The sequence below is a fragment of the Python bivittatus genome, unplaced genomic scaffold (assembly GCF_059951505.1).
Source record: "Python bivittatus isolate LINGU-HERP-01145 unplaced genomic scaffold, Pbiv_v1 ctg000560_np1212, whole genome shotgun sequence".
Lineage (NCBI taxonomy): Eukaryota > Metazoa > Chordata > Lepidosauria > Squamata > Pythonidae > Python > Python bivittatus.
In genome coordinates, this window is record NW_028277083.1 from 220,989 (window position 1) to 236,241 (window position 15,253).

Here is a 15,253-nt window from a genome sequence, read left to right on the forward strand (position 1 = left end):
GAGGGATTCAAGGCTTTCTGTCAGCGGCTCCCCCCGAGCAAAGCACCCCAGTTTCCTCTTGGCAACCAGTGGGGGCAGACTGGGGGCTCTGCCCAAAGAGCCACGCACAGCTCTCTCACGGCAGGACAGGGGGCCCACCGCTTCAGGGGGAAGAGGGAGGATTGCCTAGCCCCAGGGCCCAAGGGGCCCTTCCCACTGCAAGGACTTCTCTGGCCCGAAGGATCAGGAACACGGCCCGCCTATCCAATCCCCCCCGCAGCAGGCAAGCCAGGCGGGTGAGAAGGGTCCCCGGAGAGCTGGTCCCAGCCTCCCGAACCGAACGGGGTGGCCTGGGTTAGGTCCAGGGCAGCAGCCAGCGGCGGGCGCAGGCTGGCAGGCGACGAGGCGGGGCAGCTTCGCGATACGCTGGTGGCCGGCGGCCGTCCGCACCGCTCGCTTCCCGGCCCGCGGCCGATACAGGGACGTCCCGTAGGAGGAGGTCGCCCTGCCGGAAGGCTTCCGCCCCGCACGCCGCCCGAGCCCTGCCGCGGGCGCCGGACCCGCCTCGCTGCACAGCCGGCCAAACTCCAGCGCGGCAGTTTCCTCCCGCGGTGGCGCCGGCTGGGAGGCTAGGCGGGCGGCCGGGGCGGGCGGAGGGAGCCGCTTCTCCGCCCGGCGCATTCCTGAGGCCTGAGTCACGCCCGGCCCGGCCCGGCCCGCCTTCCGCGCCGGGCCGCCCTTCGGTCTCCAGGCCGGCTGTGCCGAGGCCGGCCCTCCTCGCTGAATGGCCGCCCGGTCAGCACTCCTTGGACGGCGCCGGCTGGAGCGGCGGGGAGCCGCGGCCCCCCGGTGAGTTCAGGCGGGGGACGGCACGGCACGGCGCGGGAAGGCGGCGCGCCGGGTCCTCCGGCCGCCTCGCGCCCTTTCAGCGGCTGGCCGGCGCGGCCCGGGGAGCAGCGGGCGGGGTCCTCCTGCCCGCCGCTTCGGAACAGGCGCCTGAGCGGCGCGGCGCTCCCGAGGTCGGAGCGGGAAGCGGGCCAGCCGTCGGCGGCCGCGCGATCCGGCAGGGCTTGCCCTGCGCTTCTGGAGCCGCTGGGCGCGCGGAAAGAAGCCTGACCGCCGCCGGGGCCTGCCGCCGGTGCCGTGCCCGGTTGTTGGGGAGCCCCGGCGGCTGGCAGCCCGCGCCGGCTTACGCGTGGCTGCGGCCATGCCCGAGTCTAGCGGGGAGTCCCGCGCCCCGCTTCTCCCCGCCGAGCGGGGCCCGGGGCGGCAGCTCCCGCAGGCCGGCGAGGGCGGAGAGCGAGGGCGCAGCGACGCCCCAGGCCGGCCCGCGCATCCCCCCTCGGGAGGCTTAGTTGGACGCTGCCCGGCGGGCCAGAAGCGAGCCAGCGCGCCGCCGCCGTTGACCTCCTCCTCGGTGGTTCTCGCCGCTCCAGTCCCGGGGGCCGCCTCGCCGTTGTTCCGGCCAGGCTGGAAAGTGCGGCAGCTGCGACCTCCTCCCAGTCCGATGCTGAACCCTGATTTATCAGTTTTGGGGTGTGGCTTTCCCAGCACCTGGGCCCGCAGTGGCGATAACGCAACCTGTCCATCCAGTGCCTCCCAGCTCACGGTAACTTCTCGAAAGCGCCGCTGCCTGGGAGGCCGTAGTAGCCGTGGGCTTCCGTTTTGAAGGCCAAAGAGCTAATGCTTGCTCCTGGGGGGCGGGGGGACACCTGAGTTTCTTCCTTCTCTGCCTGGGCGCTGGGGTTCCCCTGAGTTTCCTACTTAGGAAGCCCTGCGCTTTCTTAGCCCCCCCCCCACTTGTGGCTGGAGGCAAATGCGCGGGTGGGGAGGACGGACCTGTCCTAATGAGGCTTAAAACCATAAGCTCGGGGGTGCATTCTCCCACAAAATGAATTCAGAGGAAAATGGCACAAAGCACCAGCCTCTGTCCAAATTTCCCACTGGTCATGGGAACCCCAGTGCCCTGGCAGGGAAGGAAGAAAACTCTGCTTGAGGAATTGAATTTCTTCTTGGACATCCTGATCCAGCACCTCATCCAGAGCCCCTACAGCCAGCTGTAAATTCAATTCCTTGAGCAGAAGTTCAAGAGCAGAAGTAAATAGCATGGCTGGGGGGTGGGGGGGGGAAGACGAGGAATCACGTTTTTCCTCTTAGCGCCACTCTGCATCTCATCCACGATGGCTCCTTGCCACCTCCAGTATCGGAGGCAGCACAGCTCAGTGCCGGGAGCAGGAGCAGGAAGAAGCCGAGCCCCCCCGCCCCCTCTTGGACTTCTTATTGTGGCATCCGGTTGGTGCTGGGACCCTGGAAGAGGCGGCTTTGCTCTGATGTGGCTGGGCTGATCTTACGCCTCCCATCGTTCTTTTTCTTTAAAGCCTTACCTTTTCTCCTTTCCTTTCTAAGTATAGCCTGAGAAATTCCCAAAGGTGACCCTACAAAAGAGAATGGCATTGCTATGCCAAGCAAGCTGGGAGGGAAGAGGTCTTTGGGGGAAGCTGTAGCACAGGAGGCGCAAACTCTGCCCCCAGCTCTCTTTCCCCTCCAGAGGCTGACCAGGCATCGCAGCGGCCCAGAGGGCTGATGGGGGCAGCAGAAGGCAGAATGGGGAATGCCAGGCTTGGCAATAGCAGGGGTGGTGAGGATGCTGAACTGCACCTGGCCAAAGGCTGTAGGAGAGAGGAATGCCAGAGGTGCATCGTTCCCCAATCCCAGGAATTCCTATTCGGAGTATTTCCTACTTCACTTGGGCCTTCCACCACACAAATGCAGTGGCATGTTTTGGACAGGCACAAAGAAGGCCACGGGGCGATCCAGAGGCTAGAAAGCAAGTCCCGTGAAGAGAGGATGATGAAACCCGGTCCCTTTAACCTGCAGAAAAGGGACGGGGTGGGGGAGAGCACAGCGCTTTCCTGGACATGGCGCAGGCCAAGGTCAGGACCTGTTCTCTGGCACGCCAGAGAATGGGCTGAAGGGAAAGGAAGGCAGATTCCGGCTGAATGCGAGGAAGAGCCTCTTAACGATAAGAGGGGGCGTGCAGGGAAGGCGCTCCCTTGCTTTGCTTGGATTCCTGCCTGGAGCAGGAGGCGGAACCGGATGGCCTGCAGGGCCTCCTGGCTCCGTGAATTCTATCAGATGCCTTTGAGAGAGATTGCGCAGCCGGCCGGGCGATCGACCGGAGTCCTGGGCCTTCTTCCTGTTTTTGCCTCCTCCAACAGGGAGCTTCTGGGCCAGAATTTAACCGTAAAATGGGGGTGCCGTGCCTCTCATGCAGTGGGGCCAGTGAGGCCCCTGTTCCTGCAAGGAATCCGGCAGGCAAGTGCTGGGTGTGCTGGTCACCTGCTGGTCCCCTTGACTTTTTAACAGAAAAGATTTATTTTTAATTGAAAATAATAGAAGTCAGGCCTAATGGGAAGCTAAATCGAAGTTTGTAACTGATTCTATCCCCATGGCATTTTTTTGGGCAAGGCGCCCAGTAGCCCTTTTGCAAGAGTGCCTAAATTCCAAAGGAGCCCCCTGGTCAAAAAGGTGGGGGGGCTGCTTTGAAGTCTCTGTGCTTGTGTGGTGGGTGCACTAAGGGCATAGAGACAGCTGGTCTCACTCACCCTCTTGTATTTTTTCCATGCAGCGCTTGAGAATTGTATATTTGTAAATAAAACACATCCATCAGAGAACATCCTGTTCTTGCAAGAGTCAAGCTGCAGCTCTGGTGTACGTGTGAATGTGGCTTGCATGGGGGAGGGGGCCCAGATGAATGAAAAGCTCTCCACCCCCTATGTTTTTGTAGACAGAGGAGCTGCAAGGAGAAAGAGGGCAGAATTTTTGGCACCTCCTGCAGAGCTGCAACAAATGCTCTGGTGTGGTTTGGATGTAGCCAGGCTGCCAGCTCCTCCAGGACTCCCCTGAGAAACTTTGAAAGCAAGAAGCCTGTGGGAAAAATCTGAAGCCTCAACTGGATTTTCTGGTTCTGGCCAAGAGCGGGAACTGCCCAGTTCTTAGGAATGTCACATCTTGCTGCTCCCGCCCTGGAAGGGAGGGAGAGGGTGTCACACAGGAGCCCAAAGCCCCACTCGGGGGATGTCTCTGTGGCTCCACCCAGCCCCTCAGAATGCTGGAGAGAGGGACTTGAGTGCAAATCCAGACATGCATCTGTCTGAAGGAGGTCACGTTGCATGCCGTCTTTGCATGGAGAAGTGCTTTCTGCTGGGGGCAGGGAGGGGAGCCTTTATCCCTCTTTGGCCTTGTGCATATTTGCAGAGCACCGGGCCCTTTGGAGGATGAGGAAAACTGTCCTAGGCCAGCTGTTCCCACCCACTCCTAGCAGGGAAGGAAAATTTGAGGGCGGGCAGCCAGGAAGAAGAAGCCCTCTCAACTCTCCCATTGGCTGGGGGGGAAGAGCAGGACAGACAGGCAGGCTAGGGAGCTCTGAGAGGGGGAGGAAGCCCCTCCCCCATCAGTGGGTGTGTGGAACACGGGAGACCTAACCCCAAAAGTTTTGCAGCGGACCAAGCCGTCAGAATCCGAAACTGCTGAGAGCCGCCCTGGTTCTGTGGTTTCTACCAAGTAGGGTCCTGCAGCTGGAAGTGAGAGGAGGTGGGGCAGGCTCAGGACTGAGTTGTGGGTGGCCCTTCCAGCAGCCGAGGTGGCCTTATTGGGGTCAGAGGTGGCAGAGGGAGGCAGCCGGAATAGGCAGGGGAAAGGCTTTCAGGTGGAGACCCGTCACGGCAGGCGAAGCAAGATCAGCCTGTTGCTGGGGGCTCGCAGCCTGTTTAGAGTCAGGCAGGATGAGAACACATGGCCGTCTCTGGCAACCCAGAGCTATGGGGCCGGACACAGGGCTGCTCTGTTATGGAGTTGATGGGTTGAAGGTAGCTGGCCGGTTGTGTGCACCAGGAAATTCTCCCGGCCTAGCCCTGACCGTCTTGGCTGGGAGGGTCCAGCTGGGGCTGGGCTGTGCCTCTGGCCAGGTCCCTCTGGGAAGGGAGGCACCTTGTTCCTCTGGCCTCTGTTCGTTCCCGAGAACAGAAGGTCTGCTTTGGTTGCGCCCCCCTTTTCACGCTCGACTGGCCCGGGAGAGAGAGGAAACCGCCAAAGGCAGTCCTGGCGGTGTCCAGTGGGCCTGTGGGCTGCATTTCCCCCTTGCTCAGGGACTTCCCTATCCAGGTGGGCCTCTTCAGCCTGGTCCCCAGCTGGCCCTGGCCTCAGCCGCCTGCTTTTCGTGTGGGCCTTGGGCTGCGTGGGCCCCCATTGCTATTGCTGTTTATGCAAACCAAGCTTAGCTTCCAGCCGAGTGGAGCCGCAGCTGTTTAATGTGGGTTTGTTCCCAGGCCTGGGTGTTGGTGTTGTACGCCTTGGTGGCCATTGGCGCTTTGGAGGCCAAGTTGCCCCACGCTCAGGTGACCTGTGAGCCCCGTCAGCCCCAGGCCACACCTTCCAGTGGAGTGGGAAGAGAGTCAGTGCTCATGGCCAGAAGCAGGCTTGCCTTGGCCCTTGGTTCGCCTCCCCATAAACTCTGCCCTCCTCCAGGCTGGATTGCTGAGGAGGGAAAATGTCCGAGGTTTGCCGTGACAGCTCCAGCAGCTTGCAGAGGAAGAAGCCTCCCTGGCTGAAACTGGACATTCCGGCTGCCCCGCTCTTGGCCGCAGTGGAGGAACCAGCCTCGCTCCAGGTACCTGGTTGGCTCACCCAGGAGTGCCCGCCCAGCGTGCCCAGGCTCCTAACCCCCAGCTGCCCCTCCCTGCCTGGATGGCTGGGCAAGTCTTCCACCATGATTGGGGGACTCATTGGGGGGGCCTACACTAAAGTTGGGCGAGGAGCCACCCCATCGTGGAGCCTCCGGGCTTGAGAGGTGGGCGGTCTCTCGCCAGCCTCAGCTGTGGCCCTCCATGCATGGCTGCCAGTGCTCTGACACCCGCGCCCCGGTTCCTTTGGCAGCCCTTCAAGCGCCAGACCTTCCTCAGAAGCGTCAGCATGCCGGCCGAGAACACCCTCTTCCCTGCTTCCTACCACGAAGCTCGGCGGCCAGTCCTGCAGCGACAGACGTCAATCACCCAGACCATCCGGAGGTAAGCCCCGGAGCCCATGCCTCGCTCCAGTCCTGGATATCTGGGCCGCATCCCTGCCAAGGCTTGGCTGGGCTTGGAAGCCGGGCTGGCAGCCAGATTGCCACATCTCCCCACCCTGGTAGGCAGCGGCTGTTCTTTGCCACCGCATCTCACGGTGATAAGCCCTCCGGTATTGCGGTGGAGAGGGGAGGGGGCCCTGCAGCATGTGCAGTGGGTGAACTTTTCCCCATCCTAAGAGCTAAGCTGCGGGGGGCAGAAGCTGGAGCGTTGCCTCCGAGAAGGGCTGCAGAGTCTTCCTGCTTCTGGGAAAGGGGCACCTTCGCTTCCCGTGCCTCTGTTCGGGCTCTGGAAAGCAGAGTGGAGCAGAAGCCAAGGAAGCGGGCATCCAGAGAGAACTATGTGGGCGCACACCTGAGCATGGAGTGAGTGTGTGACCCAAGAACAAAAGGCTGCATGCCTGGAACGGGCACATCACATACCAGACAGCTCCGGGACCCCTAACCCTCCAATGGTCCCTGGGTCAGTGGGTGACCTGAGTCTGGTGTTGCTGCAATGGACCCCCAGCGTAGCGGGGCTTGGCCTCCTGCCCCTCCTTGCTGCCAAGGCTTTCTCCACCCCACAACTCCCCAAGCTGCTGCCAGCTGGAAGAGCAGATTGCTCCAGCCCGCTGAGAGGCATCACCGGCCTCCTTCCCTCCTGCCGGCCTTCAAGTCTCTCTCCTTTGCAGCAGGCAGGTGCGCTTTGAGAGGACTCAGACCCTGCCCATTCGGGGGCACCAGGTGGGCAGGAGGCCCCTGAGAAAGCGCCAGTCACTGCCCAGAACACTGTTCAGGTACCAGTGCTGCTGGTGCTGCACCACTGCATGTGTGTGAGGTGCATGTGGGTCCTGGGAGCACAGCTGCTCCAGTTGCCAGCAAGCAGCCCACGGTCCCCCCACCTGACATTGCCTCTTTCTGACCTGCGGCCCCGGGGAGATTCCCTATGGGTGCCTTGCGCTGGGGGAGGGTGCAGGAAAAGACGCAGTTCCTGCTCCTTCTCTCTCTTGCTGCCTCCCACTGCAGGAGCCTGTTTGACTCACGACATAAGCATGTCCCCCCCGGTCTCCTCCCCCAAGTAGCTGCCGCAAGATTTGGCGTATCCCATGAGGACGATGGGACCTGCCTCTGTCTCACACCATCCTGAAAGCCCAATGAAGTGTTGGCCCCTACCTAGGGGCCAGCCCTGTTCCTCCAGTGACGGGTCCCCGGGCTGCACCCACCCAGGCCTGGGAATAGTGCTGGTTCTCTCGGGACACTCTCCTGCAGGTGCTACTAACAACTCCTGAAGCTCTGTAGCTAACCCCCGCTGCCCACCCCCCGGCTTGGCCACTAGTCTGGGCCCAGGAGGATTTGCAGGACTCTGGCAGCAGAACTAAGGACGTAGTAGTGGGGGGCTTTGCGGCTCTCAGTCAGGTCTCCTCCTGGTCCTCCACTCTCTTCTCAGGGGGACAGCAGACTGGTTTGGGGTCAGTAAAGAGAGCGATGCCACCCAAAAGTGGCAGCGGAAGAGTCTGCGCCACTGCAGCCTGCGCTACGGAAAGCTGAAGCCTCAGGCCCTCCGTGAAATGGACCTCCCGAGCCAGGACAACATCTCTCTGGCCAGCACGGAGACACCACCGCCGCTCTACGTGCCCCCTTGCCCGCCAGGCATGCAGAGAGTAGGTGGACTGGGAGTCGCCCGGCTTGGGCAGGATGGGGCAAGCAGCCTTGGGGCCTCACTTTCTCGGTGCCGGGATTGTGGAGGGAGGGAGGACGAGGCAGCGCCCAACCATGGCGACCAGGCCAAAGGAAATGCCAGTAGATGTATTGGAGGGGGGTCTTGGGATGAGCCTCCAGGACTCCACCCTGTCCCCCCCCCAAGCTCCTCGTGGGAGTCCCGTAACCCCTTCAGCCGGAGCCCAGCCGGCTGGAGCGCTGCCCCTGGGCCGTTGCACCTCAGGGCCACTCCCCTCTCTCTGGTGCCAGATAATTGACCCCCTGGCCCGTGGACGGGCCTTCCGAATAGCCGAGGACAGCGATGGCTACAGCGTGCCTCACACACCGGCCACACCCGGAGCCACCTCGTTGTGCTCCTTCACCAGCTCACGCTCCGGCTTCAGTCGCTGGCCTCGGCGGCGGAAAAGGGAGTCAGTGGCGAAGATGAGCTTCCGAGCAGCAGCGGCACTAGTGAAGGTGAGGGGCTGGGCGGGAGGTGCTTGGGGAAAAGCGGCCAGAAGCATGGCACAAGGGGCACCTCAGGAGGGGCACGTGCTCTCTCGCTAGCCTGCCTTGGGGCTCGAGCATCAAGCCTCTCAGCCCTTAGCTAGCGCTCGCATCCCTCCCCCTGGTCCACCTGCAGTTTTATTGCACGATCCGGTCAGCAGTTGTGGTCAGCCTGTCCACCTAGGGCTGCCAGGGACCGACACAAGGTTTCCGAGCAACGGCCCTCGTCTGAGAATAAAGCACCAGAAACAAGCTGAAATCAGTCTGGAGCTGGCTGAAATATTTGATTTTTAACTACTTTTCTGATGGGCCTGCCTTGGGAAGCACTGCAACTAGGCCAGACCTGCTTCTTAGGGCTGGAAAAAGGTCTTTGTGGGAGTCGGGTGGCGCTGGGGGTCCTTAGGCCCTGCAGGGTTTTGAAGTCCAAACCCGGCATCTTCGGTGCTATTGGAGAGTAAGTTGGCACGTTCTGGGTAAATCGTGGTGTGTTGACACACCCGTGGCTGCTTAGGGGTGGCGCGCTTTCCATCTCTCACACGCCATCTCCACGGCAGGGCCGTTCCGTGAGAGAGGGCACCCTGCGCAGGACACGACAGCGCAGCTTCACTCCGGCCAGCTTCCTGGAGGAAGACTTCACGATGGACTTCCCAGATGAGCTGGACACCTCCTTCTTTGCCAGGGTAAGGGCAGAGTGGCGGGGGTGGGAAGGGGCTGCCGGCGGCCCCAGCAGCCCCCACAGCTGAGCCTTCCCTCCCTTGCCCAGGAAGGGGTCCTGCCTGAAGAGCCCTCCACATATCCCGACGAAGTTTTTGAGTCCCCCTCCGAAGCGGCGCTCAGGGTCCCTGAGGCGAAGGCCCTACAGGCTCAGCCGGCCCTCACGGGGGGTGCCCTGGACCGGAGCGAGCTAGAAAGAAGCCACCTGCTCTTGTGAGTCTTAGCGTGTGGAGGCCTCCTGGAAGGCGACAGGCGAACGAATGGCAGCCGGGGTCCTCTGAGGAAAGGGGTGGGCTGCCGGGCCCCTCGCTCTGCAGTTGCCTGGGGGCTGCAGAGGCTCACCTGGGTGAAACACTGCCCGAAGGACGTCGCCAAAGCTGCAGATCTTTGGACGAATGATCTGCGGCCCCGAATATGGCTCCTGGAGGGGAGGGGGAACGCCAGGCCCAAACGAAGCCAGGGCAGGCTGCACCGGGACCCCAAACCCTGTCATGGGTGACCTGGCTGCGTCCATCTTGTACGTGGACCCAGAAACCGTTCGTTCAGAAGGCAGCTAAAATGTCGTGTGAATGCAGTAATTAAGTGTATGCTACGGGACAAACGCTGGCGTGTGTCCAACATCCCAGAGCTTTGTTTCTTGGGAAGTTATCCTGCTCTGTGCTCCCCCCCTTCTCTTCCAGTCCCCTGGAGCGTGGCTGGCGGAAACAGAAGGAGGGGGCCTTGTTGCAGCCGAAGGTCCGCCTGCGGCAAGAGGTGGTCAGCCTGGGTCTGCAGCGGCGCGGCCAGCGCATCACTGTCCCTGTCCGCAAACTCTTTTCCAAGGAGAAGCGCCCCTATGGCTTAGGCATGGTGGGTCGGCTGACCAACCGGACTTACCGCAAGCGCATCGACAGCTTTGTGAAGCAGCAGATTGAGGATATGGATGACCACCGGTAGGTGGAGGTGCCGGTGCAGGTGCTGGTGCCGGTACCGGTGTGGACGGGGGGGGTGGCGGCAAACGACCGATGGTTGCTTGACTGCCCGGTTGCCCTCTGCTCTGTGCAGGCCCTTCTTTACCTACTGGGTCACCTTTGTGCATTCCCTCATCACCATCCTGGCGGTGTCCATCTATGGAATTGCTCCCGTGGGGTTTTCACAGCATGAGACGGTCGACTCGGTGAGCAGTCCTCCCTTGCCTCCAAAGCCCTTTCTTCTGTGGTGAACTGCGCCCCATCTACTTCTGAGTAGACCTTCCTCTTCTGCACGGGGACGGTGGGCCGCTCCCAAGTCCCTTCCTGGCCGAGAGAGCAGAGCGTAACCATCTGCAGGCCTTCTGCAACCAGGGAGGCTGGAGTTGGGGGTTCTGCCCACCTCTTCCTCCCTTCCAAGGTGCTGGGGCTTTTTTCTGGCAGGTTCTGAGAAACCGTGGGATATATGAGAACGTGAAATACGTCCAACAGGAGAATTTCTGGATAGGCCCCAGCTCAGTGAGTGCCAGCCCCATGTGGCTCCTCCTTTGATTGCTAGGCTTTGATCTGGGAGTCAGAGTCTTCCACAGGCTTGGCTGAGACTCCTGCCGCCCCTTCCAGGAAGCGCTCATCCATCTGGGCGCGAAGTTCGCCCCTTGCATGCGGCAAGACCAGCAGGTGGACAGCTTCATCCGTGCGGCCCGTGACAAAGAGAAGCACTCCGCCTGCTGTGTGCGCAACGACAAGTCGGGCTGTGTGCAGACGGCAGAGGAGGAGTGCTCTGTAAGCCCGGCCGGCTGGCTGGCTGGCTGGCTGGCCGGCCCCTGGTGGGAACCCGACCCCCTTCCTCCCCCCATGCCTGAGTGGAGGGCTCCCGTCCTTCCCGCTGGCCAGGCCCCTGCTTCTGGGGAGAGAGAAGATCCCCACCGGGGACCCTGCTCCTGCCCACATGTACCCATCTTTTTTGTAGTCCACTTTGGCCGTATGGGTGAAGTGGCCAAGTCACGCCAGCACCCCATTGCTGGCCGGAGACAAGAGGAAGTTTGGTTCTGTGTGTCACCAAGACCCCAGGTAGGTTGGGTCGCAGGGCTCCGGGCCTGCTTCCCTGAAGCAGGCACTCCAGCTCGTGGCATGACCAGAGGGCTGCTGCCTTGTCCCACAGCATGAAGTTCCCCAGGATTCTTCCCTCCACAGGGTGTGTGAGCAGCCGGCCTCCATGGACCCTCACGAGTGGCCCGATGACATCACCAAGTGGCCCGTACGTCTCCAGAGGATTAGGGACTGCAGGGGCACCATGGAGTCTGCCTAGCCACCCCCACATCCATCTGCATGGGGGGAATGCTCCGGGCAGCATTCTCTTGAGGAGAAGGCAAGGAGCAAGTCCTGTCCATCTTCTTCCAGATCTGCACCAACAACAGCGCTGGGAACCGCACTAACCACCCGCACATGGACTGCGTGATCACTGGGCGGCCCTGCTGTATCGGCACCAAGGGAAGGTAGGGTGGGGTGGACCTTGTTAGGGCCCAGAACTGACGGGGTGGCCAGTCCACTCCTGCCAGATGGAGGGGGCCATTTGGCTGACCTGCCTCCTTCCACTGGACCAGCCTCTTCTGGGCTGGAGGCTCATCCTTGGCAGCGCTGCCTCACCAGCCTTGGGCTCGCTGTCACCCAGTCCTTTTTACCTGCTGGTGCAGCCAGTGTTCTCTCCACTTCGGCCCTGCTTAACTTCCGGGCACTCTGGTTCTCTCCTCCCAGGTGTGAGATCACCTCGCGGGAATACTGCACTTTCATGCACGGTTATTTCCACGAAGAGGCCACTCTCTGCTCCCAGGTACCCGTGTCCCTCCCCAGGCTGACTCCAGCAGGCACTGTTCTCTGAACTCAGCCATTACTCTGTCTTGCCAGGTGCACTGCATGGATGACGTCTGCGGCCTCCTCCCCTTCCTCAACCCCGAGGTCCCGGATCAGGTCTACCGCCTGTGGCTGTCGCTGTTCCTTCATGCAGGGTAAGCCCAGCCCAGAACCACTGGGAAGGATCTACTGCAGAGGCTGCTACTTTCCTTTGGAAGTCCCCACTTCCCTTTCCCCACTTGGTGAGAGCAAAAGTCACTGCTGCTGCTTTTTCCTGCCTGACAGGATCCTGCACTGCCTTGTGTCAGTGTGCTTCCAGATGACCATCTTGCGCGACTTGGAGAAGTTAGCTGGCTGGCACCGCATCTCCCTGATCTACCTGCTTAGCGGCATCACGGGGAACCTGGCCAGCGCTATCTTCCTCCCCTATCGGGCCGAGGTGTGTCTTCTTAGCTGCCCAGGGAGGGGGAGCCTGGTGTGGTTGCAGGATGACTTCTCAAGCAAAGGGTGCCCCAGTGTGGGGACCGAGATGCCTCGTCTCTGTGGCGCTGGACCAAGGGGCAGTGGCTCAGCTGCATCCTCCGAAAGGCCCCAGTGCAGCAGGAAGCCTCTCAGTGTGCTGGGGACAGGATCCGGCTCCGTCACTCCCTTTGGGCCATTTCCTGCCTTCCTTCGCGGGCCCTGCACACTCTCGCCTGAAGAGCCAGGGTGCCCCTCCCCTGCGGGCAGCCCCTGTGCTTGCTCTTCCTCTTCCGGCAGCACAAGCCAGGTTCTCAACCAGGCTTGAACAAGGATGTCCCTGCCTGCCCAGCCTTTCCTGTAGCGCCGCGGGGTGAGGCTCACCAGCTGTCTAATGGCCATCCCCCTGCACAGGTGGGCCCGGCGGGCTCCCAGTTCGGCATCCTGGCCTGCCTCTTCGTGGAGCTCTTCCAGAGCTGGCAGATCCTGGCTCGGCCCTGGAGGGCCCTCTTCAAACTACTGGCTGTTGTGCTGTTCCTGTTTGCCTTCGGCCTCCTACCCTGGATAGACAACTTTGCTCACATCTGTGGCTTCATCAGCGGCCTCTTCCTGTCCTTCGCCTTCCTCCCATATATCAGCTTTGGCAGATTCGATCTGTACCGGAAGCGGTGCCAGATCATCATCTTCCAGTTGGTCTTCGTGGGGCTGCTCTCCGGACTGGTGGTGCTGTTCTACTTCTACCCCATTCGCTGCCAGTGGTGCGAAGTCCTCACGTGCCTCCCCTTCACCGACAAATTCTGTGAGAAGTATGATCTGGACGCACAGCTCCACTGAGCCGGGAGGACCGCCGTCACCAGCTGCCTCGGCCAAAGCCTCCGTGATGTTCCTTTCCGGGCTGCCGGCCGATTTAAATTCTTGCTTATACCCACGCTGCCTTATCCTGGTGACTGGAACCTTTTCAGCACACAGAAAGTCGGTGCCTTGTTCAATTTTACTGAACCTTTTCTGCTGCCACATTTTTATTATGCTAGTTTCAAAGTGGCCCTTTTCATGAGGTTTGTTAGTTGTTACCCTGGCGGTGATTAAAGACAAAGGTAGCGTTTTAGCTACATTTCCATTAAGTTTGGGGGTGTATCTGTGCCAAAATTGAGATTACTGACCAATGTCCCCAGAGCAAGGAGTGTATCTTCTTAATTCAGCGTTAGCCCAATTCTAACATTTAAAATGAAAGGCTGCCTGTGTTTGATTGAATAGCTGACTTTGGGGTCCTGCAGAAAATATAATTGGTTATGTGAGTGAGAGCACTAACTAGTTTAGATGTCAGATCATCATGGAAAAAATCCATCTATGCGGTCATTAAGAGCTGACAATAACATGATGTCATGAAATCAGTCACAGCAAAAATGCTAAGGAAAACTACAGCTGTCCGCATCCATTGCGAATTCACACTTTACTACTGCCCACGCTATGCAACTCAAAAGTAACCGCGCGCATAAACAGACGGACGGCAACTCTGATAACAGAAAGAGCTTTCAGCGCACTTTATTGTAATCCACGTACTTTCAACGTTACTCGCGGGCTGTTGTTTGCCTCAGGTCCGTTGCTATCTTCACCTTGAGAAAAAGCCCTTCCAAACCTGGGCCCTCCGCCGCAGCAGCCGTTTAAGCCCCCTCGGGCAGCTGCCCCCGCGGCAGCGATGCAGAGCAAATCCGGAGCGGCTCCCTTCCGGGCGGGTTTCTGAAGGGTTAGCCCAGAGCCCTGGAGGGGGCTCGGCGGTCGCAGGCGCAAGCTTGCCGGTGGTCCAGAAGACCCTCCTCAGAATCAGGCAACCTGAGTCTTGCAGACCCGGAGCCGGCGAACGGCTCCGGCCCAGGAATCCCCTCGGCAGCCGCTGGCTCGGCCCGCGGAAATAACACCCGGCGGCGGCGGCAGGGCCGGGGCCCCTGGCTGGCGCCCAGAGCGCCGCTGGCCCGTCTCCGCGGCCCGTCGGGCCCGAAGCGCGGCGCGAGCCCGGCCAGGCCAGCGGCGCCCGAGCGAGGACGCGGGAAGCCGTTCAGACGCTCCGGGCTCACTTCCGGAGCTTCTTGATGAACCCGACTTCGTCCCGGTTCCGGATCCCGTACCTGGAAGGGCGCAGGGCACGGAACGGTTCGCCAGAGAACCAGCGCCCGCCGCCCGGAGGCAGGCGGACAGGCACCCGCCGCCCGCCCCGCTCGCGAGCAGCCCGGCACTCACTCGCGCAGCTTCTTCCGGTCGTCCGCCAGCTTCTCCCCGCCGAAGGTCAGGCTGTAGGTACGCCAGACGTACCTCCTGCGGAGGGAGGGAGGGAGTCAGGCGGGCGGGCGGGCGTCGGGCGGGCCCCCCGAGGCGCGGAAGGGACTCACCAGCTGGCGTGCCGCGCGCCGCCCTCGCGCTCCTGCCTGAGCTGCACGAACCGCCGCACCGCCTTCTTCAGCTCCAGCACGCTCGCGTTCTGCACCACCACCACGGCTGCGGGGGAGGCAAGGCACGGCTGGGCGCTCCCGCGGCGGCCGCCAGGGGGCGCCCTGCCCGCGGTCTGCACCACCGCCGCGGCGGCGGGGCGGGACGAGGCACCGCTGGGCGCTCCCGGCAGATGGCGCCGCCCCGCGCCCACCCACCCGCCCGCCCGCCGCGACTCACGCATGGGCGCCTCGGGGGCGTCGACTCTGCGCACGCGCACCGTCATGGCCTGGCCGTACTCGAGCGCCACCTGCGAGCTAATCTCCTCGGGGGTCACCTGCGGGGCACAGCACGCATGTGCGGCGTGAGCGGCCGCCCCCGGCGCCGCCCGGCCGCCCGGCCCCGCCCCGCCCCGCCCCCTGACCTGCGCCGGGAGGTCGCAGAGGAGCGGGTCCCTGACCAGGCGTGCCAGGCCGGACTGCCAGCGGGCCACCGCCTCCGCGTGCGCCTCCTCTTCCTCGTCCTCCTCCATCCTCGTCGGGGGGGTGGATCCTCGCGCGGCCGGAACCGGAAGCAG

At 61.9% G+C, this 15,253-nt stretch overlaps 2 protein-coding genes across 8 annotated transcripts; one reads left to right on the forward strand and one right to left on the reverse strand.

Moving 5' to 3' along the window:
- The first annotated feature begins 314 nt into the window (after positions 1–314).
- On the forward strand, positions 315–13,376 carry RHBDF1 (rhomboid 5 homolog 1). 7 transcript variants are annotated; one of them, XM_088147794.1, is made up of 19 exons: positions 338–828; positions 5,506–5,647; positions 5,914–6,044; positions 6,772–6,876; positions 7,527–7,740; positions 8,048–8,254; positions 8,839–8,964; positions 9,048–9,211; positions 9,679–9,930; positions 10,043–10,154; positions 10,390–10,464; positions 10,567–10,728; positions 10,916–11,016; positions 11,140–11,203; positions 11,347–11,441; positions 11,701–11,776; positions 11,851–11,951; positions 12,082–12,235; positions 12,670–13,376. In XM_088147794.1, the coding sequence occupies exons 2-19, from the start codon at positions 5,528–5,530 to the stop codon at positions 13,087–13,089; spliced, it is 2,679 nt and encodes an 892-aa protein (XP_088003920.1). In that variant the 5' UTR covers positions 338–828; positions 5,506–5,527; the 3' UTR covers positions 13,090–13,376. The 7 variants fall into 7 exon arrangements, with proteins under 7 accessions (XP_088003918.1, XP_088003915.1, XP_088003919.1 ...); XM_088147792.1 differs by having other exon boundaries at positions 315–828; positions 6,775–6,876; positions 11,347–11,436; positions 11,700–11,776; positions 11,851–12,235; XM_088147789.1 differs by having other exon boundaries at positions 317–828; positions 11,347–11,436; positions 11,700–11,776; positions 11,851–12,235.
- A 396-nt stretch (positions 13,377–13,772) lies between these two features.
- Positions 13,773–15,234, reverse strand: SNRNP25 (small nuclear ribonucleoprotein U11/U12 subunit 25). Its single transcript, XM_088147821.1, has 5 exons — positions 15,101–15,234; positions 14,917–15,013; positions 14,640–14,745; positions 14,491–14,565; positions 13,773–14,378 (listed from the first exon to the last, which is right to left on the reverse strand). The coding sequence occupies exons 1-5, from the start codon at positions 15,206–15,208 to the stop codon at positions 14,324–14,326; spliced, it is 441 nt and encodes a 146-aa protein (XP_088003947.1). The 5' UTR covers positions 15,209–15,234; the 3' UTR covers positions 13,773–14,323.
- Between the last annotated feature and the right edge of the window lie 19 nt (positions 15,235–15,253).

Excerpts from the sequence above, each read along its gene's own strand:
- SNRNP25 (XM_088147821.1), bottom strand. The coding sequence starts at position 15,208 with ATGGAGGAGGACGAGGAAGAGGAGGCGCACGCGGAGGCGGTGGCCCGC. Across the intron at positions 14,746-14,916 it reads CGCCCCCGAGGCGCCCATGC|CCGTGGTGGTGGTGCAGAAC; the intron begins GTGAGTCGCGGC and ends CCTCCCCCGCAG. Across the intron at positions 14,379-14,490 it reads GACCGGAAGAAGCTGCGCGA|GTACGGGATCCGGAACCGGG; the intron begins GTGAGTGCCGGG and ends GCGCCCTTCCAG.
- RHBDF1 (XM_088147789.1), top strand. The coding sequence starts at position 5,528 with ATGTCCGAGGTTTGCCGTGACAGCTCCAGCAGCTTGCAGAGGAAGAAG. Across the intron at positions 9,931-10,042 it reads GAGGATATGGATGACCACCG|GCCCTTCTTTACCTACTGGG; the intron begins GTAGGTGGAGGT and ends TGCTCTGTGCAG. Across the intron at positions 10,729-10,915 it reads CGGCAGAGGAGGAGTGCTCT|TCCACTTTGGCCGTATGGGT; the intron begins GTAAGCCCGGCC and ends TCTTTTTTGTAG.